Source organism: Xyrauchen texanus, chromosome 3, assembly GCF_025860055.1.
Source record: "Xyrauchen texanus isolate HMW12.3.18 chromosome 3, RBS_HiC_50CHRs, whole genome shotgun sequence".
NCBI classification, from domain to species: domain Eukaryota; kingdom Metazoa; phylum Chordata; class Actinopteri; order Cypriniformes; family Catostomidae; genus Xyrauchen; species Xyrauchen texanus.
The window spans coordinates 54,071,382-54,085,618 of NC_068278.1; the positions used below are offsets into that span (position 1 = coordinate 54,071,382).

Below are 14,237 nucleotides of genomic sequence, written 5' to 3' on the forward strand. Positions count from 1 at the left end.
GTCCACACTTTTGCTTCCTATGAATCGTGGGGGCTGCTATCTGTGTTCAGTCAGAGTTTGTTTAGCCTATGTGTGTGTGTCGTCCTCAGACATGATCTACACCACAGCCCTGACTTATTTGCTCCGTCAAACTGAACGTACACATCACAGTGCGAACAAGAAGCTAAGAACACATATATTTGAGAGATGAAAACTTAAAGGGATAGTTCAGCCAAAAAAAGGAACATTCTGTCATCATTTACTTACCCTGATGTGGATTCAAACCTGTATGACTTTCTTTCTTCTGTAAAGCACCAAAGGATATATTAGGCAGAGTGAAGAAAGATGCATTGAAAATAAATGGTGACTGAGGCTGTCAGTCCCTAACTTTTTTCCTAACATCTCTTATTGTTGTCCTCGGATGAAAGAATGTCATAAGGGCAGTAGCGGTTCAAGCTTGGGACATTGCCCAATGTCGTCCATGCCTAAATCCGTCACTGCATAAGGGTCTAGAATGGCATGAGGGAGACGGGTGAGTAAATGTTGATGAACTAACTCTTTAAACAAATGAAAATTGTGCATCAATCAACAGCTAGTGGGGTCAAATTGATTCAACAACAATAAAGTCCTGTTTGGAAATTCTGAGCAATTTTGTAAAATGAATGTGAACTTCCTGTCAACGTCTGTACTTTGTGAGAATCCCAGCTTGTAAGAACACATACTAGATTATATCTGGTGGTTTACAGTTTGATCTCAACTCCAGAAATAGCCATCTGGAGCCAGTAAGCTGCTGTAAGAATTCCCCTAAAATGTCCATGAAGCTGAAATACAAAATAATTTTGAGATAAGCTTTAAAGGTGCACTTAGTACTTTTTTTTCCTTAATAAAACAGTTTTACTCCTAAAGAAGTGAACTGTAATTTTGAAACATATACTATATAAAACAGTGACCACTCACATGACAACATGGAGCAACCTGGAGTTAAGTGCCTTGCTCAAGGACACAATGGTGGTGGCTGTGGGGCTCGAACCAGCGTCCTTCTGATTACCAGATTACCAGTTATGTGCTTAGACCACTACACCACCAACACTCCATGTGGTACTGCTCTTACTATTTTTGCAATATATAAATACAGTAGTAAGAGTAAGTAGTATGGTAGTTTGCTATTCCGAACTGTCATATCTGCACCAACTAGCTTTACAAAATGTTATTACAAAAATAACACTTCCCCCATCTGTAATTGTTTGACCATACACTAGCTTTGAAAATAAAATAAAAAAATAAGTTTGAACATTATACAGTGATCAGATGTAGGTTTCCTTAAAAAATGGGATAACCCTAACAATTCCTTTGGTTATCAATAAAATTCAATGATAATATGTAATTTAACTTCTATCTTCAGTTTGAAATTAAGTTGATTGAACTACTGAAGTCAAGTTTACTTAAAAAGTCATTAAGCTCATTTAACAAGTTGCATTGATTTAAGTCAACTTTATGTTCAGTTTAAACATTCAATGTAAGTGAATGGAGACTAAAGCTAAGATTATAACATCTTCTGTGTACAACAGAGGGATAAAGTCATACGTTTGGAACAACATGAGGGTGAGTAAATGATGGCATAATTTTCAATTTGGGGGTGAACCACAGTATACCTTTAATACAAAGAAGGTATGATCTATACTTTATAATATCAAATGATCCTTGTTTTTGCCTGAATAGTTTAATGTTTCAAACATTATGAGCTTTATGAAGTTCTTATACATGTTTCCCTATTGTTGATGTTGTAATTTTTTGTTGTTGTTTGTTAAGTAGGATATTATATGCAAAGTGTGCCACAACTTCAGTCCTTGAGTATTTGGTGTTGCCCCCAATCCATCTATGTGGGTCAGTCACCCAGACGTGAACCACAGAGTAAACAGACTCAAATAATTTGCCATTTGGAACATCATCGAAACCCAACTTCATTACAATTTAAGACATTATAGCACTATTAGAATGCATGAAAGTAGGTTACTGTAAACATTACTGGTAACTTTGAACTTTTAAAATAGCATTAATTGCCAAGAATTAGTGATGCATACTACAATGTTGAGCATTTGATGAATATGCTTTGATTTGAGAACATTCAAAACATTATAGCCATTGGAACATAAACTATTCAAATATAAAGGTATTGGTATTTGCTTGATATCATGCATTAGTTACTTATCATTAGAGCAGAATAAAGGAATGTTTTCGTTTTTTCTTCCCACAGCAAAACAGGTATTCATCCAACTTACCCTTGAACTTTGCAAACATTCCTACCCTTTGGATTGAGTTCTTGGCTGAAAATGGGACAAAAGCATACAAGGAAAAGCACTGAAACTGCTACTGTGCACTTCAGTTCCATGGTAGAAGACACAGCATCTCTCCATGCGCCTATTCTGCTCAGCATTCCTTTCTTTTACAATTTCAAGAAGTTCAGATTGGATGTTTTGTACCTCCAAAGTCTCAAACCGGTCAAATGCAAACGTCAACACAAGGTCTCCGCGTAAATCGCAATCTTATGTTCATCCAAACTTTTTCAAACTCCAAAGCCTGGAAAAATGAGGCAGAGAAAAGAGGAGGAGAGGGCGCACACAAGTTATAAAATCTAAAAGTGGTTCTCGTCGTCCAACCCCAGTTCCTGTTGCGGAGAATTTCTAGCTTTATTTTGCTCTCCAAAAACTAGTAGATTTAACTGGTGCATTGCCGAATCTCCAGACAGCCTGATGATCCCAGTTTCCCTCTAATATTTCCCAAGTGCAGACATTCATAACAAATTAACTGATTCAAAAATGGGTCAAGAAACAAAGGGTCTGCACAGAACTTTATAAGCGTCCATTTTAGATAAGACGTTAGGAAATGAAAACGGACTGCTGTTCTGTATCCATTTGGCTCTCTATTTTATTTCCAGAGGGGGAATTCCTTATCAGTGGCCCTATCTGTGGCTTGAGCTTTTGGGAATTCGATACGCCTGCTCTCTTACAGCGGTTTCCCAAATTTGAACCGTAACTACACGAGCAGGTCCTCATCGAGTGGGTGTGACTACTGTGTGCCTGTGCTAAGGGCTTCACGACCCATGCAGGGCAAGGCCCCCTTAAACATTCTCAGCATGCGCGCGCACGCGGGTACGAGCGCTCTCGCAGAAACGCGTGTTATCTAAATAAGGATCATATAATATATAATTTAGTTTTTTTTAATAATATGTCATTACTGTAATCTTACCTAAAACCGAATCACAACCAGAAAAATATAACTTTACTATGCAAAAGTTTTTAACATTGAACAACTTGTGGCTAGCTTGTGTCTAATGTATAAGATAATGTCATGTATTATTATTATTATTTTTTGTAATTAATACATTAGCCTACTTTTATTAAAGAACATCTATAATTTGGATAACATTGTTGAACTTTGACCAGTACCTGCTCTGTAAAGATCACAGCATGACTGAAAATACAGAAAACAAAGAATAAGAGAACTTAGTTTTCGTTTTTCCATTGTTTGCAGGACATTAAGACTAATTCTTTCTGAACATATTATTTGAGGAATATTAAAAATATTGCATTGGGGTGATTGTGTTCAGGTTACAGGGTTGAGTCAATATTATGGGACAAAAATAAATAAATAATGTTTACAACATATATGTATTTACAATATTTTTACAATAGAATGCAAAAAATATATATTTTTAAGTACTTTAAAGTTTATATTTCAAAATAAAGTGAAATACTAGAGCAGAGGCACAGTAAAAAAATGAAATGTTTTTCTTTCTTCTTTTTCAGCTTTGTAGATGGTGTTTGTATTTTTATTTTTTTTATGACATGTACTTTGCCATGAACATTATTTATCTTTATATTATGTTAAAATGTGATTTAAATTTATGGAGGACGAAACCTGCAAAAAAATTAAAAATACATAAATAAATACACTAATACATACATAAATAAGTAAATGAATCCATATTATTGTGAATAAATACATATATAAATAATTAAATAAAAAAATAAATAAATGCACCCATTAATGCAAAATAATGCAATATAAAACGGTAGGGGAAATACAAAAATGTTCATGGAAATGTAAAAATGAAAGATGATTTTTTTTTTTTATTCTATATTTCTTTAATCATTTATTTATTTATTTATTTTTCCTTTGTGCAACATGTTAATGAGAGGATATATATATATATACTGTATGCTTGAATATGCAGATTTATTTATGTATTTAGTTAGTGTATTTATTTAATTATTGTTTTTGCAGGTCTCGTCCTACTTATAAATTTGATGTAAACTGACAAATGTAAAGTCAGTGGGACGCAAAAGGCACTGCAATCGTGGAATCACCCAAAGACATAAAATATGAACTATTTTCCTTTTCAGAAAGGAACTATTTTATTATTATTATTATTAGTAGTAGTAGTAGAAGTAGTAGTATTTTTTATATTTGTGGGACTCTTTAAGTTATTTTATCCTCAAAAATAGATATAGCTAAATAACCCCTCACCCCAACAATAAAGACAACCTTTGGCCTAAACCTTTGAGAAAACTTACTAGCCAGATATCCTTTACATCCCTAAATATCTTTTATTTTTTTTTGCCAATACAGATATTTTAGAGCTTTATGGAAAATACTAATGAACAAGGGGTAATGTTAATGTTGAAATGGCATAATATAGCCTACTAATATTAGTTTCCCTTCACTTCAGTATTTTCCCTCAGGCTTGAAGTAAAGATGAAAAACAATGCAGTGGCTCCCCCTTCTGTTAACTGCATGAAACATGCACAACAAACTTAGAACGTCAGTAAACTGCAAATCCTAGCTGACAAAAAAATAGCATATATCATCACATTTATTATCAAATATTACATAGTAAATTACTTAATTCGTTAATTTACACCTCGAAAATTGCCATGCAGATGTCATGTGGTTACAACGTATAGTTGCCAAATAGTCAACATTACCGGCAAGGGCAGACTGAACCTCAGACATGTGTATGGAAGGAGTCTGTTTGACTATATATATATATATATATATATATATATATATATATATATATATATATATATGATATGGGAACAAAAAATTTATTCACACACATTCAAAGTCATTATCCTTCCAAAGTAGCTAAACTGGGAACTGGGATGAAAGGTAACAAAACACCAACATTAAACCCGCAACAACAACCCACAATAAGTTATGTATTTGCCCGGACAACGCATAGGAGATAAACCAGTCGGTCAAGAGTTTCACTTAATAATATGTTCGATTACGGCTTGTTTCTCACAAAACCTTATTGTTTTCCTTCAGAACAAGACAGTTTGTGTATACTAATTTATTAGACTTCTGAATTATACTTTTGTGTCCTTTTGAAGCTTGAAGAGCTAGTAACTATAAACTGCCACTGTATGACATTACTGAGCACAATATATATTTTTTTAATTTCTCCCTTTTTGTTAAGAAAAATAAATAATGTCTTATGGGGCTATAACAACACAAGGGTGAGTAAACAATGACTTAAATTTAAATTTCTGGGTGAACTAATCCTTTAATGAAATTAGATTGGAGGTGTGGGTTAGAGCTACTTTGACTTATAAAAAGCTCTCAAAAGCTCTATTTTGAGTTTTCTATTCACAAGAAGCATCTGCTGACGTGGACAGTGGCTCCCACAAAAGTAGGGATGCACCGACAGAGGTGGGTAGTAATGCGCTACATTTACTCTAGTAACTTTTTTGGGAAAAAATGCACTTTTATGAATACGTTTTATGGTGGGTACGTTTCACACTTACTAAAGTAATTGTCTGTTAATAAAAAGTCATTTTACTTTGTTACAATGTGTAGCGTTCCTGTCGTTACTTTACTGGTTTTAATTTAATAAGTGTTAATAAATGTGTAGTTTATTGAGATTTTTGAATGGGACTCTTGCGACAGTGGAACTTCACAGCTGCACGCTGTCACTCGAGTGGCATACATACATTGAAAGTGAATGATGATTAAGGTTATTCTGGCATTCTATCTAACATCTCCTTATAGGAATAATTTTTCCAAAATTGAAAATTCTTGCATCATTTACTCACCCTCAAGCCATCTTAAATGTGTGTTGTTTTCTTCTTCTGCTGAACACAAATATTTTTAGAAGAATTTCTCAGCTCTGTTAGTTTATACTAGAATGCATGTGAATGGGTGCCAAAACTTTGAAGCTCAGAAAGCACATAAAGACAGCATTAAAGGAATTTAAATGACACTAGTTCAGTCTATGTCTTCAGAAGGGATATGAGAAGTGGGTAAGAAAAATATCAATATTAAATAATTTTTTAATAATAAATCTCCACTTTCACATTCTTCTCCTGATAACTGTGAGAGTGGTGGTGATGTAGTGAGCTAAAGCACATATCTGTTAATCAGAAGGTTGCTGGTTCTAGCCCCATGGCCACCACCAAGTGGGTAGTATATACACCAAGTAACATATTACATGTTTTTTGTCGCGTTTTGTTTATTGCCTCATAACGGAAAACATAAACGGAATATGGTAAATGGCATGTCGTTACTTACAGCAGACAATCGCAATTTAAAATCAGACCAAAACAACATAACAAGCAGGGATGAAAATATTAATGTTGGGATAAGTTTCACCACACAGGAAAAAAAAAAAAACCTGCAAAAAAAAAAAAAAAAAAGGGTTTAGGTTACATTCACCGGATAAGAAATGCATGGTGTTGAACAGAAAAATGCAAAACTGTAAGAATATTTTCCAAGAGTATCTATTTATTAATGAACTACAGGGAGATTTGGTCTATAATAAAAAGAAAAAGTAATATAATACTGTTGTTACGAATTATTGATCCAATATCAATAAAGTATTATAATGCCTGACTTTATGCAGGGCACTTCAGCAAAAGGGCAGGGGCTCAAGCCCCTAGAGCCACCCTCTCTGCACGTGCCTGGTAACAAGGTACAGAGATGTAGAAATAATCCACACTGAGTGATATAAGCATGGCTCTCACCTGCTCTCACTCACACAGAAACGTCGCTTGGGGTTTCCCAAGTCTCTGCCTAAAATTAAGATGCTGCATGCAGTCAGAGATTCTCAGCAGAAAGCAAATAACCCGTAACAAAACATCGGCAGTAATTCCATTATCTGCGCGATAATAATATATTGATAATCCCAGTTATCTGCCAGTAATATATCAGCCGCCGATTGTGCATCCCTACCAAAAAGATATCTCAGTAGAGCTACGATTAAGAATTGTTGCTTTGCATAAAGCTGGAAAGGGTCACAATGTTATCTTGAAAGGCTTAGATATTTATCTGTCCACAGTTAGACAAGTTGTCTATAAATTGAGACGATTTAGTACTGTGGCTACTCTCCCTAGAAGTGCCATCTCCAGCCAAGATGACTCAAAGGGCACACCACAGAATGCTCAATGAGGTAAAGAACCTTAAATTGCCAGCAAAATACTTTTTTCAAGACTTTTTTGAATCATTGGAACTGGTTAACATCTCTGTCCATGAGACTACTATACTACATGTAGGCATGGTGCCATGGCAGGCAAAATCCACTATCGGTTAAGCTCTAGACGTGTTTTTCCATGCTGTGAAAATCGTAAAATTTTTTATAATTTCATATTGATCTCTTGATCTTCAGCGGAGAAGTGAATCACACTGAATTTCTCACTAAAATTAGATTGCGCTGTCTTTCTCCAAGCTTCATGCTATTCCTGGCAAATTCATCTGTTATTCATGGCACATGTCACTCATTCATGTGCAGGAACTCAGGGTCATACTCTGAGTTGACAGAGAAGGTTTATAGCGAGCGTCTTGAGATCCCGTGAACCCGATCTATACCAGTTTGGCTCTGTTTTTTTGTCGACCTGAAACTTTGTTTATTCAACTAGTGGTGTGAAAAAGGCCTCTGGTATGCAGGCATATTTGAACATACAACTTGGGCCAAATCTGGCTAATTAAAGGACATCTGTGGTATAGATCATGTGAGGGAAAGATCAGAATATACAGTAAATGCAGGCAATCAGTTTGGTTCCAAAAGCTATCCTCTAAATATTTAATGCAACTTTAAAGATCACTAAACTTTGGTTTCCTAATGTCAAGCCCACAACCTGTTGTTTTGGCCAGTTAGTTTAGTGAATTTTTACGTTCTCCCTTTAAGTCCCTGCTAGTTTGCTTGCTAAAATTAGAATTAGTCTAAAAGACTTGCTTTGAATCAGAAAACCATGCCATGGTTTTGCTCATGCGAGCGCTCACAGAAGTAGACTGAGATTTGATCTGCTGTCACAAATGTAAGTGACACTTTCTGATTCTGTCTGACCTCTAACCGAACCTGCAACCTTTCTGTTATCAGTCTGGGTCCTTCACCATTATCCTCACCTACATTTCAACTACTGAGTCATTGTTTTGACATTTGATTAAAAAATGTCTTCATTTGTTCATGTCATTGACCTTTTAGAAATTACAAAGAGTGTCAGAGCTGTCCCCGAGAGTCTGCTGCTGGAAACATAAATGAAATGAAATGAGAAGAGAGAGAGAGAGAGAGAGGGAGGAATAGATAATATGCCATTCAGATTATGAGGAAAAGGCAGACACACAGAGATAACCAATGGACCTTCCCTCCAAAACACCTCTGTCATATCAGAACATTGATGTCAAAGATGATGTCTAAGCAATTTTAGACAGAATTTAAAGGAATAGTTCACCTAAAAAGGAACATTAACTCATCATTTTATCACACTCATGTCATCCCAAATGTGTATGACTTTCTTTCTTCTGCAGAACACAAACACATATTTTTAGAAGAATATCTCAGCTATGTAGGTCCATACAATACAAGTGATTGGTGACCAAAACTTTGAAGCTCCAAAAAGCACATAAAGGCAGCATAAAATTAATCCATATGACTCCAGTGGTTTAATAAATGTCTTCTGAAGTGAACAAATCAATTGCAGGTGAGAACAGACCAAAATGTAACTGATTATTTTACTGTACATCATGATTTCAGGCTCGATTACACTTCTTAGTGCTTGATGCATGCACAGAGTCCCTCCCCCGCCCGATTCATGCACCATACGGATTGGCCTACTCCCCTCCCCCATCTCTGGTGGGGAGAAGCTGCCCTTACGTCCATTCTGCCATCCGATTGTCCACCCCACCTCCTGGGAATTTTGAGACAGATAAGGGGAGGGAGAGGGGAGAGTGAAAGGGTGAATGGGAGGAACACAGAGAGAGAAAGAGAGAGAGAGAGAGAGAGAGAGAGAGAGAGAGAGAGAAAACTTGCTTGCCGGTCCCCGGACACGCCGTCACCCGGTCCTCAACCACTCCTCAACCACTCCTCCACCCTTTGGAGGACGACTGCCACTCCTCCCCAGGCGGATGGTAGCGAATCCTTTGACCCCTGGCAGACGGAACAGCTCCTCCAATTCCTGGTGGATGGTAGCGGTTCCTCTGACTCCCGGTGGCCGGCAGCAACTCCTCTGTCCCCCGGCGGATGGCAGCAGCGAGGACTCCATGACAGCACATCCCTCCTTGTTTCCGGGATTCGGCAACAATGTAACAGTTCAGGATGGGCAAGGAGGAGGCGAGAACCGGCAGAACATTCAACATGACTTTAATGATGTAACTGAACTTAAAATAAAATAAAACAAACACAAACAAACACACACACACACACACACACACACACACACACACACACACACACACACACACACACACACACACACACACAGAGGCCGCATGTGGCTCTCTCTCTCAAACTGGCGTCTCCGGCTCCCCTTCATCTCTCTCTCTCTCTCGCTGATTCCGAGACTCAGCGCCGGCCACGCACCCTCACCACGCCCTCCTCGTCACATCCGGTTAAGATAAGGCTAGGTAAGGACATATCCTTCCCTTTGCGACTTCAAACACTTCAGACATGTATTGTAAGTTTGGTTCTCTGGTTTGTGTGCAGCTGTTTTGCGTTCTCTGTTGTAAATATCGCTGGTGGTCCGGTTGTGACAAACAAAGTGGTTTCTCGCTTAAAAGGCCCATCTTGCAAGCGGGGGCAGTGTATTCTATTGCTTTCGTGCACTCATGAACGTGCTCAGAAGAGCAGTGGTGGGTGAAGTTATGGGTGAACTAAATAATAAATTCGATTTCGTTTTGTTTCTCACCAGACCTTATCGTATGCCTTCAGAAAAAGGCATGGGTAACATTAAATAATGCTTTAATTATACTTTTGCATCCTTTTGAAGCTTGAAGAGCTGGACACCATACGCTGACATGGTATGACATCACTGAGATCAAACCTTTTTCAAAATGTCTACTTTTGTGTACCAATAAACAGAGGTGAACTATCCCTTTAATCATGTTTTTTAGGCCAATAATTGAAGGACACCATTAAAAAGTGTATTCCTGATGAACTGGTGTGCTGTGCTGTGTAGTCTGGAAATCTGATGTATTGGGTTGTCAATGTAGATTATTCTATTTTGTGTCCTGTAAAGTTTACCTCTGTCTGGACATAAATAAATGATTAAAATATAAATATATGTATATGTATATATTGAAATCTAAAAAGATTTCTCAATGAAATTCTGAATGGCGCACAATCCTGATTGTGTAGGAGTCCCTCCTCATATTACGCTGCATGTAAAAAGTGCAGTTCTCATAATCGCCTGTGTATGGCGCTGAATCACCACGAACACGCACTTAACACAAGAATTGACCTGAAATGGAGCGTTTATTGGAAATGCTCTTTACAACCACAGACGACCCTGGCTGGTCACTGGCTAATAAAAGCTAATTTATGTTCGTGATGTGTGTTTTAGAGCCTCTGCCCCTATCAATATTGCATTAACTTCCACCCCAATGGATCCTGTAATGCTGTTATACAAAATAGAGTGCTCAGCTTGGCTTTTCTGCATTATCAAGGGTGTGATAGAGAGGGAAAGCTAGAGGATGTGGCATTTGAGTAGGTTGCTGTCTAATATGCAGGAACCCAGTGCTGATCTATCCGAGAGGGAGTTCAGATACCATTCCTGTGTTATTATTTGTAAAAGTGGTGTATTAGTTTAATGCAGACATGTATTGTTGCAATCACATATAATTGTTCACTGTAATCGCTTTGCATTTATTGATATATTAATTATTATCTGCAATATATCATTAAACATAGATGTGAAGTGAGATACACTGACTGTGTGAATCTCACAAAGTAATGTCAAAATCACATTTCACCGGCAAAATCTAAAGTGCTTCTATTTTGCATAAAGACAGTTCATCTATTTCAAATATTTTAATAAAATATAATTGTTTTTTTAAAAATGTACTCGAAGCCCCCTACTGTCTTAAGAATCTGCACTCTTCTTTTGTCCATTGGGTCATTTTTGACCCATATTAATAAAACCATAAAAAAAATTATAAATTCATGATTAATGTGAAGACACCCCTTAAAGAAAATCTGTTTTATTGTGGTCCCAAAGTGTATAATCATAGGGGGAAATATATATATATATATATATATATGCAAACATTGGCCAAAGGTTTCTCAATTCACATTTATTTCAATAACTTTTGGCATATTATATCTTAACTATATTACAACAATTTCTGTTTTATTCTGCTTGTAGAAAATCAAGTGTACATTTTAGAGTAACAATTTTAGTACATGCCTATTTCACAATTGTGCCTTTTCCAGCAGTAAAAATGAGCCCAATTTGCATGTTGATTGCAACAAATCCATTCCAGTCCAACTAATGTCAAACAATTTGTTTCAGTATTACAGGGGTTTAGGAAGGTGCTGTAATAGTTCTTTCTGCCATCTAATGTTTTAGAAGAAAATTATATTCAATAGGTCTTTTATCATTGGGGGACTTCTAGCCCAATTGTACCCCATCATATAAAATCATGTTAGTAAATTAATTTACTAACATAGTATCTGTTCAAAACTGTAAAAAAAGAAAAACATATGTTACATAGGTTGTCTTGTCTCCTATTCAAGAACAAAATTGACAGAGGTAAAATTAATAGAGCTTTCTTTATTTCAAGGTTTCTGCTATCACGTGATATTATAAAATGAGTATGTGACAGAAAGCCAAAAATATATGGCCTTTTAAAAAAATGTGATCCATTGGGTCAAGTTGCTCCTGGTTGGTGGGTAAGATGAGCCACATGAGGGTAAACTGACCAACTGAGCTTTACAGTGAAACACTGATTAAAATTACACAAATTATTTTTGTTTCTAAAATGTCTAACCTATAATCTATTTATTTGTTGATTATATTCTCCTACTTTCCCTTGTTTCCTTTAACACAGGATTTTTGTGGCAAGTAAATGATGGAACGATTTGGATTAATCACAAAGCCTATAGCCTAAATTAAATACCTAAAGTCTTTGCCATTTCACTCCTTTAGTCCTATTTTAACTTTATTTTAATGATATAAACAGAACAGTTTTTGGAGCTAATTTATTTTGATACAAACTTGATGAAACTGGTGTTGAGCGGGTAGAATTCAATGAAGCTGTCAGCTGAGGACATGTGAGGCGTCTATTTCTCAAACTAAAGACTCTGATGTACTTATCCTCTTGTTTAGTTGCACATCTGCACTTCCACATCTCTTTCTGTCCTTGTTAGAGCCAGTTGTCCTTTGTCTTTGAAGACTTTAGTGTACACCTTTGTATGAAATCTTCCATTTGTTTTTGGCAATTTCAAGCATTGTTTAACCTTCATTCCTCATCCCTTTTTTTGCTATTTTGTTTTTTTTTATTTCTATTGAACACTGTGGCAACTTAAAAACTAACACAAAGACAATGCTAAGCTTCATTTAACAAACAAAACAGATTTCAACTGTGTTTGATATAATGGCAAGTAATTTTTTTGTACCAAATTAGCAATTTAGCATGATTACTCAAGGATAAGGTGCTGGACTAATGGAGTCTGTCTAGATTTGATAAAAAATGACTTTTTTAAAATAGTGATGGTGCTGTTTTTTACATCAGTAATGTCTTGACTATATTTTGTGATCAGCTGAATGCCACTTTTGTGAATTAAAGCACCGATTTCCTTCAGAAACAGCAAAATCTGTATATTATTCCAAATTTCTGGCCGGCAGTGTGTATATATATATATATATATATATATATACACACACACACACACACACACACACTGATAAGCCACAACATTAAAACCACCTGCCTAACATCGTGTCGGTCCCTCTCATGTAGCCAAAACAGCGCTAACTCACATATCAGAATAGCATTCTGAGATGCAATTCTTGTCACCACAATTGTACAGAAATTCTCAAACCAGCCCATCTGTCAACAATAATCATGCCACATTACAAATGACTGAGATCACATTTTTGTCCCCTTTCTGATGACTGATTTAACTGAAGCTCCTGACCAGTATCTGCGTGATTTTATGCTCTGCACTGCTGCCACATGATTGGTTGATTAGATAATCACATGGATGATTGTTTGTGCCAGATGGGCTGGTTTGAGTATTTCTGTAACTGCTGATCTCCTGGGATTTTCATGCACAACAGTCTCTAGAGTGTACTCAGAATGCTGCCAAAAACAAAAAACATCCAGTGAGCATCAGTTCTGTGGACAGAATAGCCTTGCTGATGAGAGAGGTCAACAAAGAATGGCCAGACACGTTCAAACTGACAAGGTCTAAGGTAACTCAGATAACTGCTCTGTATAATTGTGGTGAGAAGAATATCATCTAAGAATGCTATTCTGAGATGCGGGTTGGCAAGGTGGACCTACACAATATTAGGCAGGTTGTATATATATATATATATATATATACACAGTGTTGGTAACGTTACATTTTTAAAATAACTCATTAGAATATTGCGTTAATTAATTAAAAAGTAAATTTTTATGTAAAGTAAAGTTTTATGATACTTTTGTGTTATTTTTAGATTTATTTTTCTTCTGCTATGCTGTGTATTCCATACAAATAAGCCATACATTGCATAAAAGAGATATTACAGGTCATGCTAGCTTCTGTACAAAACTCATTTCAAAACAGCATAGTAGACAAACAAATATTTAGGTCTTCACATCATATTTATAATAAATAATTAATAACATGAATATGCATGGTTTGTTTTTCCAATTGGCTGGGTGTTCCAATTTCTCCTATTCATTTAAATAGAAGTGACTCGTCTATGCTAAAGGTCTCTGGCCTTGCACTCTATATTACTACAATGCCCATCATGCACTACATCTCCTCCCCAAAG

General features: G+C 36.2%; 1 protein-coding gene across 1 annotated transcript in view; it reads right to left on the minus strand.

Moving 5' to 3' along the window:
• LOC127628162 (scavenger receptor class F member 2-like) overlaps positions 1-3,015 on the minus strand; it is a 39,375-nt gene extending 36,360 nt beyond the window's left edge. The window contains exon 1 of the mRNA XM_052104888.1: positions 2,259-3,015. Within this exon, the coding sequence (XP_051960848.1) occupies positions 2,259-2,413 (155 nt within the window). The 5' untranslated portion in view covers positions 2,414-3,015. The remainder of the gene's footprint in view (positions 1-2,258) is intronic.
• Positions 3,016-14,237: the final 11,222 nt, after the last annotated feature.